Source organism: Motacilla alba, chromosome 2 (genome assembly GCF_015832195.1).
Source record: "Motacilla alba alba isolate MOTALB_02 chromosome 2, Motacilla_alba_V1.0_pri, whole genome shotgun sequence".
Classification (NCBI taxonomy): domain Eukaryota; kingdom Metazoa; phylum Chordata; class Aves; order Passeriformes; family Motacillidae; genus Motacilla; species Motacilla alba.
The window spans coordinates 17,129,941-17,148,397 of NC_052017.1; the positions used below are offsets into that span (position 1 = coordinate 17,129,941).

At 39.5% G+C, this 18,457-nt stretch overlaps 1 protein-coding gene across 8 annotated transcripts in view; it reads left to right on the forward strand.

Moving 5' to 3' along the window:
* The window catches only part of ARHGAP21 (Rho GTPase activating protein 21), a 114,184-nt gene that overhangs the window by 82,443 nt on the left and 13,284 nt on the right, over window positions 1-18,457 (forward strand). For 7 of the 8 annotated variants that reach the window (XM_038129636.1, XM_038129638.1, XM_038129637.1 and 4 more), the window contains 5 exons: window positions 376-2,329; window positions 16,769-16,927; window positions 17,082-17,184; window positions 17,273-17,309; window positions 17,793-17,918. In XM_038129636.1, the coding sequence (XP_037985564.1) occupies window positions 376-2,329; window positions 16,769-16,927; window positions 17,082-17,184; window positions 17,273-17,309; window positions 17,793-17,918 (2,379 nt within the window). The remainder of the gene's footprint in view (window positions 1-375; window positions 2,330-16,768; window positions 16,928-17,081; window positions 17,185-17,272; window positions 17,310-17,792; window positions 17,919-18,457) is intronic. The other variant, XM_038129645.1, reaches the window with a different exon arrangement.

Sequence of the window (18,457 nt, forward strand, 5' to 3'; positions counted from 1 at the left end):
TAAACGAGAACAATGTGTGAAGTATCATGTTATAAAGCAGAATTAAAGGGGAGAAAAATACTGTTGTGTGCTCATGGATTTTGAGAAACCTGACTCAGTGCCCTACTTGCAGTATTTCCTAGAATTGGTCATCAGTTCAGTTTTTTAATTGTTCAGGGAAGGAATGTATGCCACGATTTTGCTTGTTCTGTTTCTCCTCACTAAGGGGCTGGAATGCTGGTTTTATGTTTTGAACTAACATTTTGTCTGAAATTAGAGGGAGTGTGAATTTTGAACCTGTGTTCCCCTCCCTTGAAGCTTGATTATACAAATACTAAATGGTGAACTTTTCCATCTCCCTCACTACTGAATACTCACTCAGTCTTCTCTCCACAGGCGTATTCCCAAGATGCCTACCTGAAAGGCAACGAAGCCTACAGTGGTAATGCCCACAACATACCTGAACCACCACCAATATGTTATCCACGCCTGACATCCACAGCCTCTGTTAAGGCACAAGCTGGAGACAAGCTCCCTTCTGACTTCTCACTGGGGAAACAGCAAGTCAGTAGACCGGTCCGGGCATTGACACAGCCAGAGAGGGCCTACAGAATGGAAATACAAGTGCCTCCATCGCCAACAGACATTGCAAAATCAAATACAGCCGTGTGCGTTTGCAATGAAACTGTAAGGACTGTTATAGTGCCTTCTGAGAAGGCTGTAGATTTGACGTCTTGCAGAAATAACCATGCTGGTCCATCACACAGGACAGAGGAAGTAAGATACGGCGTAAAAGATCAAGCTGGTCTAAAAGCATGGACCACCACATCACCACCATCTTTAGTGTCCACTGCCGTTGTACTTCCTCAGACTCCAATAACAAGACCTGTTGATACAACTGTAACAGTAAGTAAAGCTTCAAATTATGTAGTATGTCCGGAAGGCATCCCAAACACTAGACCTTCTACTCAAGCCACAGACTCGCCTTCAGTCTCTACTAATCACTACAGTTCTCCGACCTCCCACCAGCATATAGACTGGAAGACCTACAAAACTTACAAGGAGTACATTGATAATAGGCGCATGCACATGTATGGCTCCAGAACAATACAGGAAAGGTTAGACAGCTTAAGGGCAGCTTCTCAGAACACAACTGAGTATAATCAGGTGGTGCCAAATCGCACTGCTTCTCAGGTACGGCGCAGGAGCACCTCTCACGACAGGGTTCCGCAGTCTGTCCAGATCCGGCAGAGAAGCGTATCCCAGGAAAGGCTTGAAGATCCCGTGTTGATGAAAGAATGGCCACGAAGTGCTTCACAAGATACTCTGACTTCGCCTTCAGCCAATGCTAGGAATCACAGGGCTCGGTCATGGGATTATCTCAGCAAACAGGGTGAAGTGCTAGAAAATTTTCATTCTGAGAATATGATTGCAGATGCAAGTGGAGATAGGAGAAAGACTTACAAATGGACAGGGTTTACTGAACAAGATGATCGGCGAGGTATTTATGACAGATCTAGACAACATGCATTTCATATGTCCCTTCGAGGTCAAAATTTTCCTATTGCTCCGAATACTTATATTTCAGACAACAGGAGAACAGGTAGTAGAGCTTCTCTGCCTGGTTCTCATTTTCAGAAAGTTTCACCAGATATTAAAATGTTACAGCCTTCTCGTGATTCGCAAACTCCTGGGGGAATTTCAAAATCTGCAGGTGTTTCACAGGAGAGGTTGTGTCTCACACCAGCCAGAAGTTCTAAAAGTAGCTCTCTGAAGAACTCAGCTCCCTATGCAGCAAAACCATCGATTCCCCTTAACCAGGGCCTGGATGCTATTACCAGCAAAGACCAAAGAACAGTAAATCACTTGCATCAAAGCGGTCTGTTAAACCAACAGTCAAGGATCCGAGCTGAAGGTGCCCCAGATCACAAACCAGAAACTGGTAAAACCATCCAGCCCTCCCCTCTGGCTCCAGCTTCTGCCAAACTTGTTCAGCCAACAAGCGAGTGTTTAACTACCTCTGACAACGTAGATGGTTCCATCAGACAAAAGATTCATGGTATTGGAAGGGAAGGTGTTCATGAGTCTGAAAGTCTGCAAATGGATGTTCAGGGAAATGACAAAGACACAGTGGTCATGCGGGACAAATCACCTTCTGGCCACCAAACTCCCCAGCCTTTGAGGCATCAGTCCTACATTCTTGCTGTAAATGACCAAGAGGCAGCCTCGGACACTACCTGTTGGTTACCTAACGATGCTCGGAGAGAAGTCCACATAAAAAGAATTGAGGAAAGGAAAGCATCAAGTTCCAGCCCACCTGGTGACTCTTTGGCTTCAATTCCGTTTATTGGTGAGTTAAATTATTTCAGTGTACATCAAATGTTTTTCTCTCCTAAAGGTGATGAAAAACTGCATACCGGGTAACTGACTGCTATTCCTGTAAACCCTGAGGTTGAGAGGCATGGGAGATGTTTCTCATCTAAAATAACTTTGGGTTGGTAAAAGGAAAAATATTTTTCAGTGGAGAAAAATAATATTCTGTTTTGTTTGGGGATCCTGGAGAATGAATGTAAAAAAGCCCACAGTGATGTAATATTTTGCTGGAGTTTTCTTTACCCTCTGCGTAAGTCTGTGTTACATAACTCCATCTGGTTGTCACTGCACATAATGTTGTGATGTTACATATATGGACAATTGGCATTTGCAACACCTTTCAAATACTTTTACTTCTCTTGTAAAAAACATACAATCCAGTACAAAGACAATATGGGTGCAAATCCATGTAAGACTGGTTTGTGGGGAAAAAAAGTTTTTCAGCTGAATAGGTATGGTGAAAGCTTTCTAAGACGGATGGGGAGTAGATGAAAGCTGTTTCAGGTGAAGGGATAGCAATAAAGGAAGTGGATTTACAAGTAAAGATGGTAATGTGGATATGAATGAAAGGTTTTGTGGAAGCAGAATCTGAGAAGGCAAAATGATTTTTCTGTGTGCTGTTACACAAACAGGGTTGAAATTACAGGGAGTTTATGGGAAGGGCACTGAAGAAGACAAGAACCAAAGGAAGGATTGGATATAGTAGGAAAAAAAATATATTGAATGTTGTGTCTTCTGCTGAAGAGAGAGTTAGAGTGGCAGAACATTTCTGTTCTATCCAAGTAGTCAATGCCTCTGTTGTCTTTGTCCTGCTGTTGTTGTTGGGTTGGATTTTCTTTTGTTGTGGCTGATTTAATCCTATGTAGTCTGGATGCCTGTGCATCATTTTCCACAGGAGTTGATTTATACCTGACTCTCTGTGCTCTTGAATTTAGTGTAGGAACTATTTAGAAAATACTGAATATGGAATTTTGATTCTTAGTCTCATCTATATGAAAAACAACTATTTTTAATTTTTTTTCTTTTTTTTTTTTTTTTACACATTAGGTTAAGGTTATTACAGATACAATGTCTTAGCATAATTGTCTTCTGTTGGGGATCTGAAGCAGTGATTTTTTTTCCCCTAGCATTATTATACATAAACTACTATATACATATACTACTAGATGAAAGTGAATAACCAATAAACAGTGAAGAGGCTTTGTGTTAATTAGAAAATGGAAATCATACAAAAGATACAATAATTCTGTTCTTTTGACAAAATACCGGTAAGACATTAAAAAGTACTTTCTTAGCTAGCAAATCCTGCTTTTGTTGGGTTTTTCATTTTGAATGGGAGTTGTATACATCTTTTTTGTTCTTGTTGTTACTGGATGCATCAGTGTAATTTTAGATTCTTCTTCAGACCCAGCCAAACTTTCTTTAAGGATTAGCAAAGTTTATGAGACATGTAACTGATCTTTGTGCAGGATTTTTCAATACTCTGCCTAAAATCAGTGTTGGGCTCCTGACAAACATTCTGTGTTTGCTGGAAGTATTTTAATCCCATACAGTTGAAACGTCATGTTAAAGTCAGATCAAGATTGGTAATGTCAAGCCCAACCTTTTCTACACCATCTCCTTTCTTAGTTTTGTCAAAGATTTCCCGTTAACTTTTATTTATGTGACTTGCTTCCATATTTTAGAGAAATGTGTTGATTCAAGTTCAAAGAAGCCTTAAACATGTCAGTTGAACTGTATTTGGTAGCAGCTGAGCAGTTCAGAAGGAACAAAATTGTAACTCTCCATTGCAGCCTCTTGGCATAACACCACATGGGATTGAATTCTTATAAGCCTCTTGGAATGAACCTCTTGAATGTTCTAGAAATACTGAAACCTGATGCTTCTAGAGCCTGGGCACTGTCTGAGTCAGCATGGTCCTTGTGGCTGTCTTCCTAGCAAGAAATTCCTGTACTAGTACAGGGGCTGTGGAAAGTTTCTACCCCAGCTCCAGCACCTTGAGGAGGAAATAATGAATAGGAAATAATGAATATTTCCTTGAGGAGGAAATAATGAATATTCTCTCTGAATAGAAAGAGCATGAGATGTTATGAAAGTGGACCACTTCTTATATTTGAGTTTATATGCATTATTCTAACTTTGCTTGTTCTGCTATCATTATGCCTAATTACGACTTCACTTGTTAAAAGCTGTACTTAATCAAGCGGATAAACCCTAGATCTGCTTTGAAATTCAGTTAAAGGCTTTTTAACTCTTCACATGGAAAATCACTGGTTTGGTTTAGGGTTTTCATTTGGGTTTTGGGTTTTTTTTTCCCTTCTCTGATTATTGAGAAGGACCTTACTTTGAATGAAGGCAATACCTTGTAGTTGGCAAATGGCTTTATTTCCCTTATCCTTATATCCATATAGTAGGGTTTTTTGCATTCTTAGGTCTTATTGGATAGAACTAATTTAATACACTTACTGAAGTTACTTGTACAGTAGATACTTGGAGTAGTGTAAAAATGTAAATTTGGGGGAGGGTAACAAATATCTTCCAAGGTCACAGATTGCTACCTTTTAAAATATGTGTGGTGTTTAAAATATTTGTGGTATGTCTATTTTTATCACCACTTTCTGCTTATTAAAGTAGTAGATATGGTCAGGACCATATTTTGGTAGAAATCCAGCCAGGAACAGTTGGCTTTTGCAGCAGTGTTTTGTCACAAGCCCACTTCTAAGAGCAGCACAACATCAGGGTGATTTTAGCTCTGGGTAAGTAGTACAGTGCCCTGCACCACAAACAGAGTTTCTGTTGAGCTTCCTTACAGCAGATTCTTGCAGGGATCATGGTGGGTTACTGAAGAACTGCCTTTTGACACTAGTCTTTTCAAAAAGGTAGTTCAGGAGCAGGGAGATTGAAATTTTGGGTGTAATATATTAATAGAAATGAGAGATCTATTCAGACCAAACCTAGTAGGTAGCTGTAATATCTTTTATGGGAGAAATGGATTTATTTGAAAAAAATAGGCAAAATATTGTGTGTTCATACTCTTCAGGTAAGCACATGCTCCTAGAGGATGATGAAGCTGCCAGCTTTACAGATAAACATACAGTGGTATTGCATGCTTTGCTGCTTTCCATGTGCTACTAAATGCAGGATATTGTGATTCTCAGAAAGCTGCTCTTTTTATTTCAGGTCCAGAGAAAAGCTATGTTCTTAAAATGCTCTTTATTGTTTTAAACTATACAAGTTAGTCTAGTGACAGTCTACTGTTTTTACCCAGAAAAGGTCTCACCTGTTCTCTAGACTAATAAAAATACCATTTTCTCTACCAGTGACTATATTAGCAATTGTGTGTTTAATGTGCATTTTTCAGACTTGCAATTTTTGCACGATTTCTGGGCTAGAGGACAGCAAATTATAGTTTTCTGACCTAATGGGTAATTATTTGGATGAGTTAATCTTCACTAGAATGGAAAGTAGAATGCTGCTAAACATCCTGATAGATGTGGATGACAAGTGATGTCTCTCAGGGGTGCTTACTGGGACCAGGGTCATTAAATATCTTCATTGATGACATGGACTGTGGGATTGAGTGCACCTTGGCAGATTTGTAGATGACACCAAGCTTGAGAGGTGCTGTTGCCATACCTGAAGGATGGGATGTCATCCAGAGGGACCTGGACAACTTAAGAAGTAGGCCAAGTGCAAGGTGCCCTGAGTCAGGGCAACCCCTGGTATCAACACAGGCTGGGGAATGGACAGAGCGAGAGCAGCCCTGCCCAGAGGGACTTGGGGATGCTGATGGGTGAGAGGCTGGACATGACCCAGCCATGTGCACTCACAGCCCAGAGAGCCACATGTGCACTGGGCTGTATCAAAAGCAGCCTGGGCAGCTGGTCGAGGCAGGGGATTCTGCCCTCTGCTCTGGTGAGACCCCACCTGCAGTGCTGCTTCCAGCTCTGGGATCCCCAGCAGGGAAGGTGTGGACCTGTTGGAGCAAGTCCAGAGGAGGGTCACCAAGTTTATTAGAGGGATGAAGCACCTTTCCTATGAGAAAAAGTTGAGAGAATTGGGATTGTTCAGCCTGGAGAAGAGAAGGCTTTGTGGTGCTGTCATTGTGGCCTTCCTGCTGAAGGGAGCCTACAAGAAAGATGGAGAGAGACTTCTTGGAAGAATGTGTAGTGAAAGAACAAGGGGCAATGGATTTAAACTGAGGTTTGGATAAAATATTAGGAGGAAGTTCTTTACTCTGAGGGTGGTGAAACACTAAAACAGGCTGCCCAGAGAAGCTGTGGATGCCCTATTCCTGGCAGTATTTAAGGTCTGGTTGGGTGGGTCTCTGAGCAACCTGGTCTAGTGGAAGGTGTCCCTGCCCACAGCAGGGTGCTTGGGTCCCTTCCAACCCAAACCATTCCAGGAGTTTTGTAACTGTTGAGAAAATGTTGATTCAGAATATAGTTATTTTAATACATTTCGTAGACATAAATGTCTAGTATGCATGTCTGAGATTTGCAGCAAGATTGAAAGTATTTTTTCCTTCTTGCAGTACTTAGTGTAGAGTAGAAAGAAATGTAAAAGAGGTTAATCCAACTCCCATATTGAGTTGAATGAACTACCCACAGGAGAGAAATGGGGGTGCTGCTTCAATACTTAACCTGATTGCAGCATGTGTAGCTGTCAGGCCAGCTTTGTGCTTTGGCCATTGCTACTGGGTGGATGTTCTTTCCAACTTTGAAGAGGCCTGTCATATGAAAATTAGTTTTAAACAGGTATGTTTAAAAACCTTAGCCTAAATATCATCTTGAAGTAAAATTATTTTAAAATAAAATCAAGTTCATAGCCATCCTATTATAGTTTTTCCTTAGGCATACAGTGGCATCATGTAAGTACAAAGATTTTTCCTCAAAGGTGTGATCCCGTTTTGAAAATATTTAGCACATCCTTACCCTAGAAAAATTTTAGGTGACTTCATTCCACTATTAATTTGTGAATAACTGAGGGGAAAATAGCCAGATAAAAATATCTGACCAGACTATGATAACACAAAAATATTGTGAAAATTAGATGAGTGTTCTCCCCCTGACTGAACCTCATATGTTAGGAAAGGTGTAAGAACAGGGTGAGGATATGTGATACTTAATGTTGGTACTTCCTATTCTCCCACTACTTGCACTTTAAAATATCTCTGAGCCAAATGTGATTTTAAGTGTACCAAAAATTTCTCTATTTTCTTCTGTATTACAGTAAAATTTTGTAATTCAATACTCTGTATTGATTTAAATAAAGGTTTGCCAGGGATTTCACAGGTGAAACTGCATGATATTTATTCCCTAGTGTGTGTGTCTGTGTTTTTCTAAAGCATGTCTCCTGTTGACTAAATTCACAGTGTGGGTTGAAAGGGTCCCTAAAGGCCATCTGGTTCCAACCCCCTGCCATCAGTGGAAACACCTTCCACTAGGTTGCTCAGAGCCTCATTCAAACTGCCATGAACACCTCCAGGAATGGGGCATCCGCAGCTTCTCTGGGGAACCTGCTGCAGTGCCTCACCACCCTTACAATAAATCTCTCTATTGCTTCTACCCTTAGTGCAGGCAAACCACCAGAGCAATTTCTGTTCAGTGCTGGTAATCAGACACACTCTGCTGTTCACTGTGCTTTAAAAGCTGATCTTCATGCTAATTTTCAAAACCAGAAAGTTGGGGTTTGGGAGGGGGTTTTGGTTTTTGTGGTTGTTTTCTTATTGGTTTGGGGTTTTGGTTTGTTGTTTTGTTTTGTTTTTGTGGGGTTTGTTGGTGGTTTTGTTTTGTTGGGGATTTTTTTGTATTTCACAACCTGTTTTTTTACAAACATGTCATAAATAAAAGTACTTGGGTACTTGCTGATTAGCAGATAGGGTAAATGTACCTGGCTTCCAGTGACTTCTGCTCAACCTTGTTTTTATTATTTTTTTATGTTGTTCTTGTTACTGCATATTTTCTTAAAGTATATTAACTAAGGAATTAGGAATTGAAACATTCAAAATCACCTACTATTAGTTAAGCTTTTCAGGCAACTTTATTATACATGTCATTGCATTTATCTTCTCTAGAGCTGGAAGTAGGGGTGTATAGCTTTACCTTATCAGTACTTACCTTTAAGTCCTAGGTAATGTACTCAACTCCAAGTACTTTTGGGAGTATATCCTATATCTTAATGCCTCTCTCTTCAGGCTGCTGAGGTTTGGAAGATGACAATGTGAATACACTGAATGCCATTGAATGCAATTGAAATAAGAAAATAAATTGATAGGGTTGCACAACATGCTATGAAAAAAGGTTATGCTGGTAGGAATAGACAAAGTTAGGGGAAGTAAGCAGAAACATTCTCGTAAGCAGAAAGGAAGCATTTGAAAGAATGTGCTCGTTCTGTTTTCTCCTCATGAGGAGGGACAAACTAAAAACCTTGGACTTCTCCAGCAGAGATTATGGTTCATCAGCTCAAAATGTGTGGATTTCTTCAGCGCAAATGGTGGCTGAATACAAGTGGCTGATACGCTGTGTGTTAAGGCAAAACTGCTAGCAGTCAAGATGAAAATGAAAATCTTCAGTTATTGTAATAATTTTCTTTTCTACAAGTTATTGCCTGGCTATTCCAAACTATGAAAATAAAAGTGCATTTGCAGTAGAGATTAGGGCTGACAAATGTTCATTTTTGAGGGCTGTTTCTTCCATTATTATCGTGATAGCATTGGAACAGCTTTTAACATGTCATCAGTGTTTCTAAGATAAGCATCAGTCTTGTATTTTTTTTCCAGGGTTTTACAGTGTGGCCTGCCAAATCACTGTTGCTCCAGGCTGAACATTTCAGTGTTTCTTATCCAAAGAACAGTATTTAAATCATTGTGTTATTCTGAAGTATAGCGGCCAAAATGCAAAATTACAAATTAGTTTTTTAAATACCATTTAAATGCTTCTGTAACTCAAAAATATTTTTTTAATTAAAACTTAAAATTTGGAGCAATAATTCATAACATCTAGAAGAGTTTTAATTGAGTAGAAGTATCAGATTTGCTTGATAGTGAGTAATATTTTCAAAGCATAAATCATCCTCAATGTATCATTATAACTTCAAAATTGCAGGCAGTAAGGAGAATGCTCTCGGGGTTCTTGGAAACAAAAAAATATACTGAGAATTGTACTTTTTTGGTGTGATGGGATAATATGGCAAGCAGGAACCTTTAGAATTGCTTTGTGTAGAAAGATAGTTAAACTCTTGTTTGACACTGAAATAAACAATAGACCTTATAGATACAGTTTTCACAATACTCTGACATGAAGAATAACCTTGGGAAGCCTTTTCTGTTTGTGTGAAACAGAGTCAGTGTAACAAACATATTATTTACATGAGTGCATTAGCAAAGAACTGGATTTGATGATTCAGGAAGCTTGTTCCAGTCGTGTGTTTCTGGGGCTTAGAGCCATGAATGTGCTCAGCATGCAGACATGTTTCCATTCTATTCTTTTGGCCACATGAGGATAATTACGTAAAGTAGATATATGAAGAAGTTCTTTGTAAAGACAATTAGTGCTGGAAGTACTTAAGATCTAGCAAAAAAAATTTCTTTTAAGATTTTTTTTTTGAAAAATTGAGGTAACAGGTCATGAGCAATCCAGACAATAGAGTTATCGTTTTTCCAAATCGGGTATTTAAGCCTTGGAAGTCAATACATAAGGGAACTTTTACCCTTTCAGACTGAATTATAAGATGCAGCAGTTTGTAATGCAGGATTTAAAACAAGAAGTCACTGCTGTGGGGAATTTATTAGTCCTTTGTGCTATCTTGTATGATAGCAGAGTTAATTCCACATAGTTTACTTTTGATTCAACAGTTCGTTTTCGTTTGTTGGTTGTTTCCGGCCTTCTCACTACTGGTGAAATTGTATACATGGTATTTTTATTTGATTGTCTTCCTGACAGGCTTTTAAGAAAAACGGCCTACATTAGTGTGTCTGTGTTTACCTTACTGGCAGCTGCTTCTGGGGTTTCTTGGAGACAGACTTTTTTTTTTTTTTTTACTTCCTTGCCTGTGTGTGGATGAGGATCTTTTTCCTAACCTCTGTTACCTTGTCCATGCTCTGTCCTTCCTTTCCTCATTCTTGTCACTGGTGCCACTTCCTTGCAGTCTCTGTCCCCCTGCTGTGCTGTCCCTTGCTCCACTTGTGCCTCAGCAGCCTTTTCTCTACCCCTTTTGTCCTGCCTGCTGCTGAGTTTAAGGAAGGGACATCGGTGCACACACACTGTACTTTAAAGGAAGTGCTGCCTGTAGCAAGCTGGAATCTAATCTGTGCCCAAGAGGCACAGAAGGCATATTAGACATAAGGCAAGATTATAAAGCTTTTATCTACTGCATTGAGGAAGAATACTTCAGAATAAGGTATTGTTGGTGCATCGTGAAAATGCAGAGTCTGTCATGGTACCATGTACTGTGGAGTACTTGGACAGGCCAAGGATGTGGAGTGCAAAACAGTTGTTGACAAAGGGCTGAAATTCAGTAAGGCAGTGCCTCTAAAGTCAGTCCTGCTGCAGGGTTGCTGGCACATCCTGTCAGTCCTTCCATAAAGAGAAGATAAGGGTTTGTTTAATTCTACTGATGAGTACTTGATAGTTTATGCCTTCTTTTGTTACATAAGCAAATTAATTTGACATGTAAGATTCATTCTTAAATTGCATCCCAAAGCCATAGCATGTTGTTTGAGTGAACTATTGAAGAAATAGAGAAGCAATTATGAAAATACTTACTGTAATGGCTGTCAGGTAGATGCCCTTTGAGCCTATAAGGAACCTTGACATCTGTGGCTCAGTTGAATAAAAGTAATGGTTTTAATGACTCTTTTAGCCCTTTGCTTTGCAGACAGCAGCATGAGTTACCTCTAGCTTTCTGTGGAAGGATGGGCTTTTTACAGTCAATCACTGATACATTTACACAAGATCTGAGTAACCAAAATTGCATTAAATACTACAGGAGCATCTGTAAACAAATACCTAATCCAAGAATTTGATATAGTTGTCAGAAAGCCAGTAATATTAAAATACATTTATCTCCTTCAATGCATGCATTTTGGGAAATTGTATGTTGGATAATTTTTTTGTTTCTGGGGGTGCCTGCTGTCTCAACATTCTTCATGGGACATGTAAAGCTGTTTTTAAGTGTGCATTACTACACAGCTGTTACATTTTTATGATCTGAATCTTTAAATCAGGTAAATAGTCTTTGATAAAATACATACTTGTTGAATTAAGCTTTGTGCTCACACATTCACATTGTTTGTTTAAATTGAGATACCAATTACTGTTTTAAATAGTAATGTGGTCTGCAAATAATTTACTAAATAACACTGTTCCTTCCTAAGGCCTTTTGAGGTGTTGAAATACTGCTTGCAAGACTGCCATGCCTGAAGGGGAATAAATATGAAGAATGACTTTAGCCTTGAGTAGCTAGGTTTTTTTCCAGGAATTTTTTATTACCAGTGAAGAAAAGCTTTGGCAAACTGAATCTGTGTGGATTGGAGGAGGAATCACCTTTCTAAACAGCTTCCTTAAATACCTCTCTCCCTTGCTTTCTCACCACCACAAAAAAAAACAAACAAAAAAAACCCCAAACAAAACAAACAAACAATCAAAAAACAAAAAAAAAAAAACCCAAAAAAACCCCAAAAAACCACAAACCAGCCAAAGCTCAACAACAAACACAAGCAAACCCCACAATCACTACCAGCTTGGATAAAGAGTGTATTCTTAAGACAGCTCCAGTGCAGCTCAGCCCATACCTGTCCATGCAACCCAGTGAAATGCATCTAAAGGTAGTGCCTAAGTGTTCATGTTCTGCTGAAGGCTGGTTACAAGTGGTGTTCTTCAGGCCCATCTTGTTTTACATTCATGACCTTGAGAGGAGACAGGATATGCTTATTAAGTTTGGCAACACTAGACTTAGAGTAAGAAAGAACACAGCCAGAATATAGAGGGAAATCTCCCCCTCTGTTTGGCACTTGTTGGGTAAGAGACCTCACCAACATGGTCTGAATTCAGAATTAACCCTGCCTTGTGTAGAATGTGAGCCTAAGAGACCTTCTGAGGCTTGCTTCCACCTGAATAATTCTGTGATTCATTTAAATTACATTTGAGGTTCTCAAAATGTGCCCCCTTTTTTGTTCAGGTTGTTCCTTTCAACCCTTAATGTTTAAGGGACTGTTCAGGAGATGGGATAAACAAACACATGAAATGCTATATTAATAATGATAAAATTGTATTGTAGCAGCTTAATAGGTTATAATACAGACCTGTGCCTTGTTTCCAGTGATTTTGTGTCAGTTTCTTTGAATATCTGATAAATTGGTTGATACTCGTTCCTTAGTTAATCATTCACATAGTGGGGATAGTATGTCCTGTTAGTCATGCTTTCTTGCCCATGAAATTGTCAGTTTTGAAGTCTGGTTCTGCCTCTGAAGCCGTTCTGTATAAATCTCTGTCTGTATCAGGTTTTTTTGCAGATGCTCTCTCTCTTTGTAGGTCCCCATTATCCAGTTGCATGGCAGTACAAGCCTACTTTGACAGAAAAATTTCTCTGTGCCTTAGGTAAAGGATCAGTCAGTTGTGGTTGGAGCTGTGTTGTATTACAAGTTTTCAGTGTCTTACCCCCATAAATGTTTTTGTGTTGAAGGGCTCTTCCTGAAGATCATTAGTTGAAACTGTTGACCAGTTTCACTCTTGTGCAAACAGAGGTGACAAGTGGCATCCCCCTTAGGCCAGAGATGCTGTGTCACTTTGCTGGCCTGGTTCTGATGGCCAGTCTCTTGTGTCACTTCATAGATAATAATACAGGACAGATTGTTGTTGAAAAGTATAACATAAAGTAGTCCTGGAATAACAGAATCATATGGACCCATCAGGATCATTGAGTTTAACTCCTGGCCTTGTGCAAGACACCCCAAGAATCACACCATGAGCCCAAGAGCATGGTCCAAACCCTTCCTGAACTCAATCAGGCTTTGTGCTGTGACCACTTCCCTGGAGAGCTGTTCCAATGCCCAGCAACCCTCTGAGTGAAGAACCTTTTCCACATATCCCACCTAAAGCTCTCCAGACTCAGCTTTGTGCTGTTTCCTTGAGTTCTGTTGCTGGTCACAAGAGTGAAGAAGAGATCAGTGTCTGCCCCTCTTCTCCTTGTGAGGATGTTGAAGGTCACAATGAGGTCTCCCCTCAGCCTCCCCTTCTCCAGGCTGGACAGACCAAGGGACCTCAGACAGCTCCCCTCCAGACCCTTGACCATCCTCATGGCCCTCCTGTGGATGCTCTCTGACAGTTTAATCTCTTTCTTGTATTGTGGCACCCAGAACTGTCCCTAGCACTCGAGGTGAGGCTGCCCCAGTGCAGAGCAGGACAATGCCCTCCCTTGTCCGGCTGGCCATGCTGTGCCAGATGCATCCTAGGACAGTGCCCTTCTGCCTGCCAGGGCACTGCTGGGTCATATTCAATTTGCCATGGACCAGGACCCCCAGGTCCCTTTCCATGGCACTGCTCTCCAGCCTCTCATTGCCCAGTCTCCACACACCATCCCAAGTGCAGAATCTGGCACTTGCCCTTGTTGAACTTTGTATGGTTGCTCAGCCTTCTAACTTGTCAATGGCCTTTCTGCCCTTGCCAGGAGTTGACAATTTTATAATGTTAGCAAACTTCCACGGTATTACTTTGAGTCCTGTGTCCGGGTGATTAAAATGAAGATGCGGATGAGAACTGGGCTGAGGATGGATCCTTGTGGAACCCCAGTAGTGGCAGGTCACCAGTCTGAGGTCACCCCATTCACTGTAACCCTTTATGCCCATGATCCAGTTGGTCACCCATTGTGTAACAGGGTTGTCCAGCTCTGAGCTGGATGCTTTCTCCAGAAGAAAACTGTGAGAGACAGTATCAAAAGCTTTGCTGAAGTCCAAAAGGCTTCATCTGCTGGCTTTCCTAGATCAGTGGGTTACCCTGTTGTAGAAGGAAATCAGGTTTGACAAGCAGGACTTTCCCCCATGAAGCCATGCTGGCTGTGACCAATGGCTGCGTTGTCCTCCAGGTGTTTTTCAGTACCTCCCAGAATAATCTTTTCCATGGAATCTTTGACCTTTTTGTTGTAAATATATAAAGAGTTGCCAATAATTTGAGGTAGCAAACTGAAAGAAAACTATTTTGTGTGGTTTCTCTTCTGGCTTGTTCGTTCTGTGCACTTCACTGCATTTTGGATGCAGTCATTTCATTGATGGGTGAGCTGAACACATCCATTCACGTGCTGTGTGAGGAGTTTTGGGCTGCAAATATGTCAGTCAAGGAAACTGAAAAGGTTAACAAATATTGCAAGTACTTAAAAGAAAGATCAAAATACAAGGAATATATGTAGGTTTTGGGTTTTGTTTCTTACTGGACAGCAGCAGAGGTATTTGCTAGCACATTAAATTAATAGCAGAAACTCCTATGGTGTATGTCATGATTTACTCCATCATCACTTTATATTACATAAAAGCTTGCTATTAGCTGACCTTCAGCCTCTTCAGGGACTGAATAGTTATGCCTCTCCTATACTAGTGTCATTTGCAGTTCCTCTAAAGTTTGCATATTTCTAAAACAACTTTAATTTTGATTCCTCTGGGGATTAGAGCCACGGTGAAGTAATAATGATTTGAATAATTATTGCTGCTTTTGGGGACTTAGAAACTGTTCTTCATTATCTGAATTCTTGGATTTAAGTGTTGTGGGAAATGCTGTAGTATGGCCAGACACGTTTGTGTTCACAGCTCGCACAGATCTATTTCAAGTGCTAGTGGTTTTATAACTTTTGGGAGTAGAGACTATGACATTTGAGATATGTCTGTTAACATAAATAACTTTAACCTGAGCACTTTCAGTCTGTGTGGTGTAACTCAATCAATTGTGCAGTGAGTGATTATATTCCTTAGTCAATGTTAGTTTCAGGGAAGCTCAGCAGATTTAAAAAAATAGGAAATTGAGCTGTTGTAGGTTTGAAATTGAAGTATAGATGAGCTTTTTCCTGTGTCCTAGTTGCTGTCATGAAGTCATCTGTAAATGCTTCTAATTTATCACTTTGGATGCAAGTAAAACATGGAGATTTTTTAAGTGTAGTGTCAGGGTTTGGTGTGAATTCTGTTGTTTTTCCTTTTTATTAATGTTTCTAGTTTGCAGCTGGGTTTTTTGGGAAATGTTTTTTTAACTTCAAAAATTACTATATTTTTCACCCCAGACAATTTAGAGGCATTTACTGCTAAACTGTCCTGTACTTTGTTTATTGCCTTGTTCTAAATGTACATTGCCAAATTTTGATGGTACAAGTGCTGCCTTAACAGAACTGTTAGTGACTGTTGGAACAGCACAATGCAGCACACGCAGTTGTGTTCGCACAAAGCAAAGAATAAACCTCTGTCTGTGAGTGTTCATTGGTTTCAATAGGCTTTTCAGTAGCTGGGCATATTACAATTCTTAGCACCTAGAGTACATTCATATTCATTACGGCAGTACAGTTCAGCCCCTGCTCGTGACTTGATTTTTTTTTCTTTTCCATCCCCTCCTCTACCAGAGCGTGAAGTAGAATGATTTTTTTAGTGCTAGTAATGTGCTCTAGAAGATGTTATGGCTCTTCTCTCAAAAGGATGGAAAACACATCTTTTGGCTTCTTCCATCTTGTAAGAAACATGTTAAATACCAGAATATTTAAAGCTTTTTGGAATCTTTCATGATGACCCTTGTGGCTATAGAGACTGAGAGGTGCTGGGCATGTATGGCATGCAGTCGTTTCTATGAACAATTAGTGGAAGAACTGATTGGTACGTAGTAGTCCCATCTTTTAAAGGTCTGGGTACTTGCTTCTTTTTTTGAATGAACAGAGGATAGGGGGATTGCTTCTTTGAATGCTAGATAGCTGTTTAAAATGCTTTTTTTGTTTGCTTGTAAGATGGCTGTTTTATTGAACACTCTTTGAATCAAATGGCTTATGATAGTCTGCCCCTGTTTTATTGTGGGTATCTGTCTCTTGAGTTCAAACTTACTGATACAGTGCGTGTGGGTTTTGCTTATGCATGCAAACAAAAATTCTCTACTTGCAAATAATACTGAGAGGTTAGCAAATAATTCCTGTTTCTTTCGCACACAGCAAAATGGATTATTTTTTTGCCTTTATCTCTAATGTACAATTATCATCCCTATGAAGCGAAACAAGCTTCTCTTAATGAAGAAAAAGAGTACATTTGACAGTGTGAATTAATTGGACCCTTTTGTTTGTAAGAATGACTTCACATTTAAGATATCTGATAACCCAGTAATGAGAAATTCAGACAGCTATTTGATTTGAGCATTTGATTAATGCATTTAATATGTTAATATATGGCATATTACCTTTGTAGATGAACCGACTAGTCCTAGTATTGACCATGATATTGCACACATTCCTGCTTCTGCTGTTATTTCTGCATCTGCTTCTCAAGCACCAGCTATAACAGCTGTTCCTTCCAGTCCTACATCTCCAATCCCTTTAATTCGGCGACAACTTTCACATGATCATGGTGAGCGTTGATTTCATTCTTTTTCTCTTGCAACTTTTTTCTTTTCACACTCTGGAGATCAGGAGTGAAAATTGTAAACTCTTTATTGCTTTAAATAAATTGCAAAAATGTAATTCAAGTTCCTGCATACTTAAAATTTTCTGTTTCTTTGTAGAGTCCATTCGGCCTAGTGTCCTGGATAGCCAGCCTGCCACAAAAACTGAGAGATCAAAGTCGTATGATGAAGGACTGGATGACTACAGAGAAGAGGGAAAATCGTGAGTTCATGGAAAAATGATTTAATTTGGACATCTGGTTTGTTACGTGTTTAAAATCTCATTTTAACATTTGTTTTTCTTCCAACAGATCCATTAAGCATGTATCTAGTTTAAAGGGGATTAAGGTAGGTAAATATATATATATATTGCAACTCCTAACCATTACCCATACTGCTGTGACAAATGGTTTGAATTATACAGGTCTGTTTTATGAAGTGATGTGCTAAACAGACAGGAAGTTTTTTGGAATTGCTACTAATCAAATTGCTGATGTATGCATCATATAAGTAAACATGGTCTCTTTTTCCCTGGACCCATCACATGGTCCTTGATTTTCATTTTCCTCAGTCTCTGTAAACAAAGCATATTAAATATGGTGGCCTTTTGTGAAAACTCACTAATGAGAGTCTAAGATTCGTAAAGTTTCTCAAAAGTATTTTTGGCATGTGTAAGGTCAATGTTGTTTTGTGTAAACTGTAGAAATTATATTTTCCCAGGACCATATTCCTGGGAACATTTTTAAAGTGAGAAACATCTTGAACATAGGAACTGTAGGCAAATGTCTATAGAATTACACTATGGGATTCTTTCTGTGATGTTTGCTCTAGGTCCCAGACAGCCAGAAATCTTCAGAAGACTCTGGTTCCCGAAAAGATTCTTCTTCAGAGGTGTTTGGTGACGCCTCCAAAGAAGGATGGCTCCATTTTCGACAGCTTTTTACAGACAAAGGAAAGGTACCTATCATGTTTGAGTTTTTAACCTAGGACAAATGCTAAGCTGGTGACAAACTAAGATAAGAAACTTCAGGCCTTCCTATTTAGTTTTTTTTTTTTTTTTTTTTTTGGAGGGGCTGATATCATCAATAAGAATGTAAAAATTTTAGATCTGTTATGAATTGACTTCAGTCAGTTCCTCAGCTTTGTCTATAGACTGCTTTCCAGACTGTTTTAATTTTACATTTCAAAGCATCTGTTGAAGTAAACTAATTTCTAATAACTAATTAAATAATAGGAATCAGTCCATTGGTAGGTGTAGTTGCATTTTTTTCCTCTTTCCTAATAATGAAAAAAGTTGTAATTTTTGTGAATGTTGCCGAGTTGAGTTCAAATTAACCTTCTGCACAAATACAGACAAATGCTTAAGGAAATTGGGTGTCTGGAATTGCAGTGGTGTGAAAATGCCATTCTGACTTGGAGGCAATTTAAAATGCACAGGCAAGAGTTCCCTGAATACCAGACCAGAAATTGTCTCATTCTGTTTCTTACCTGCTGTC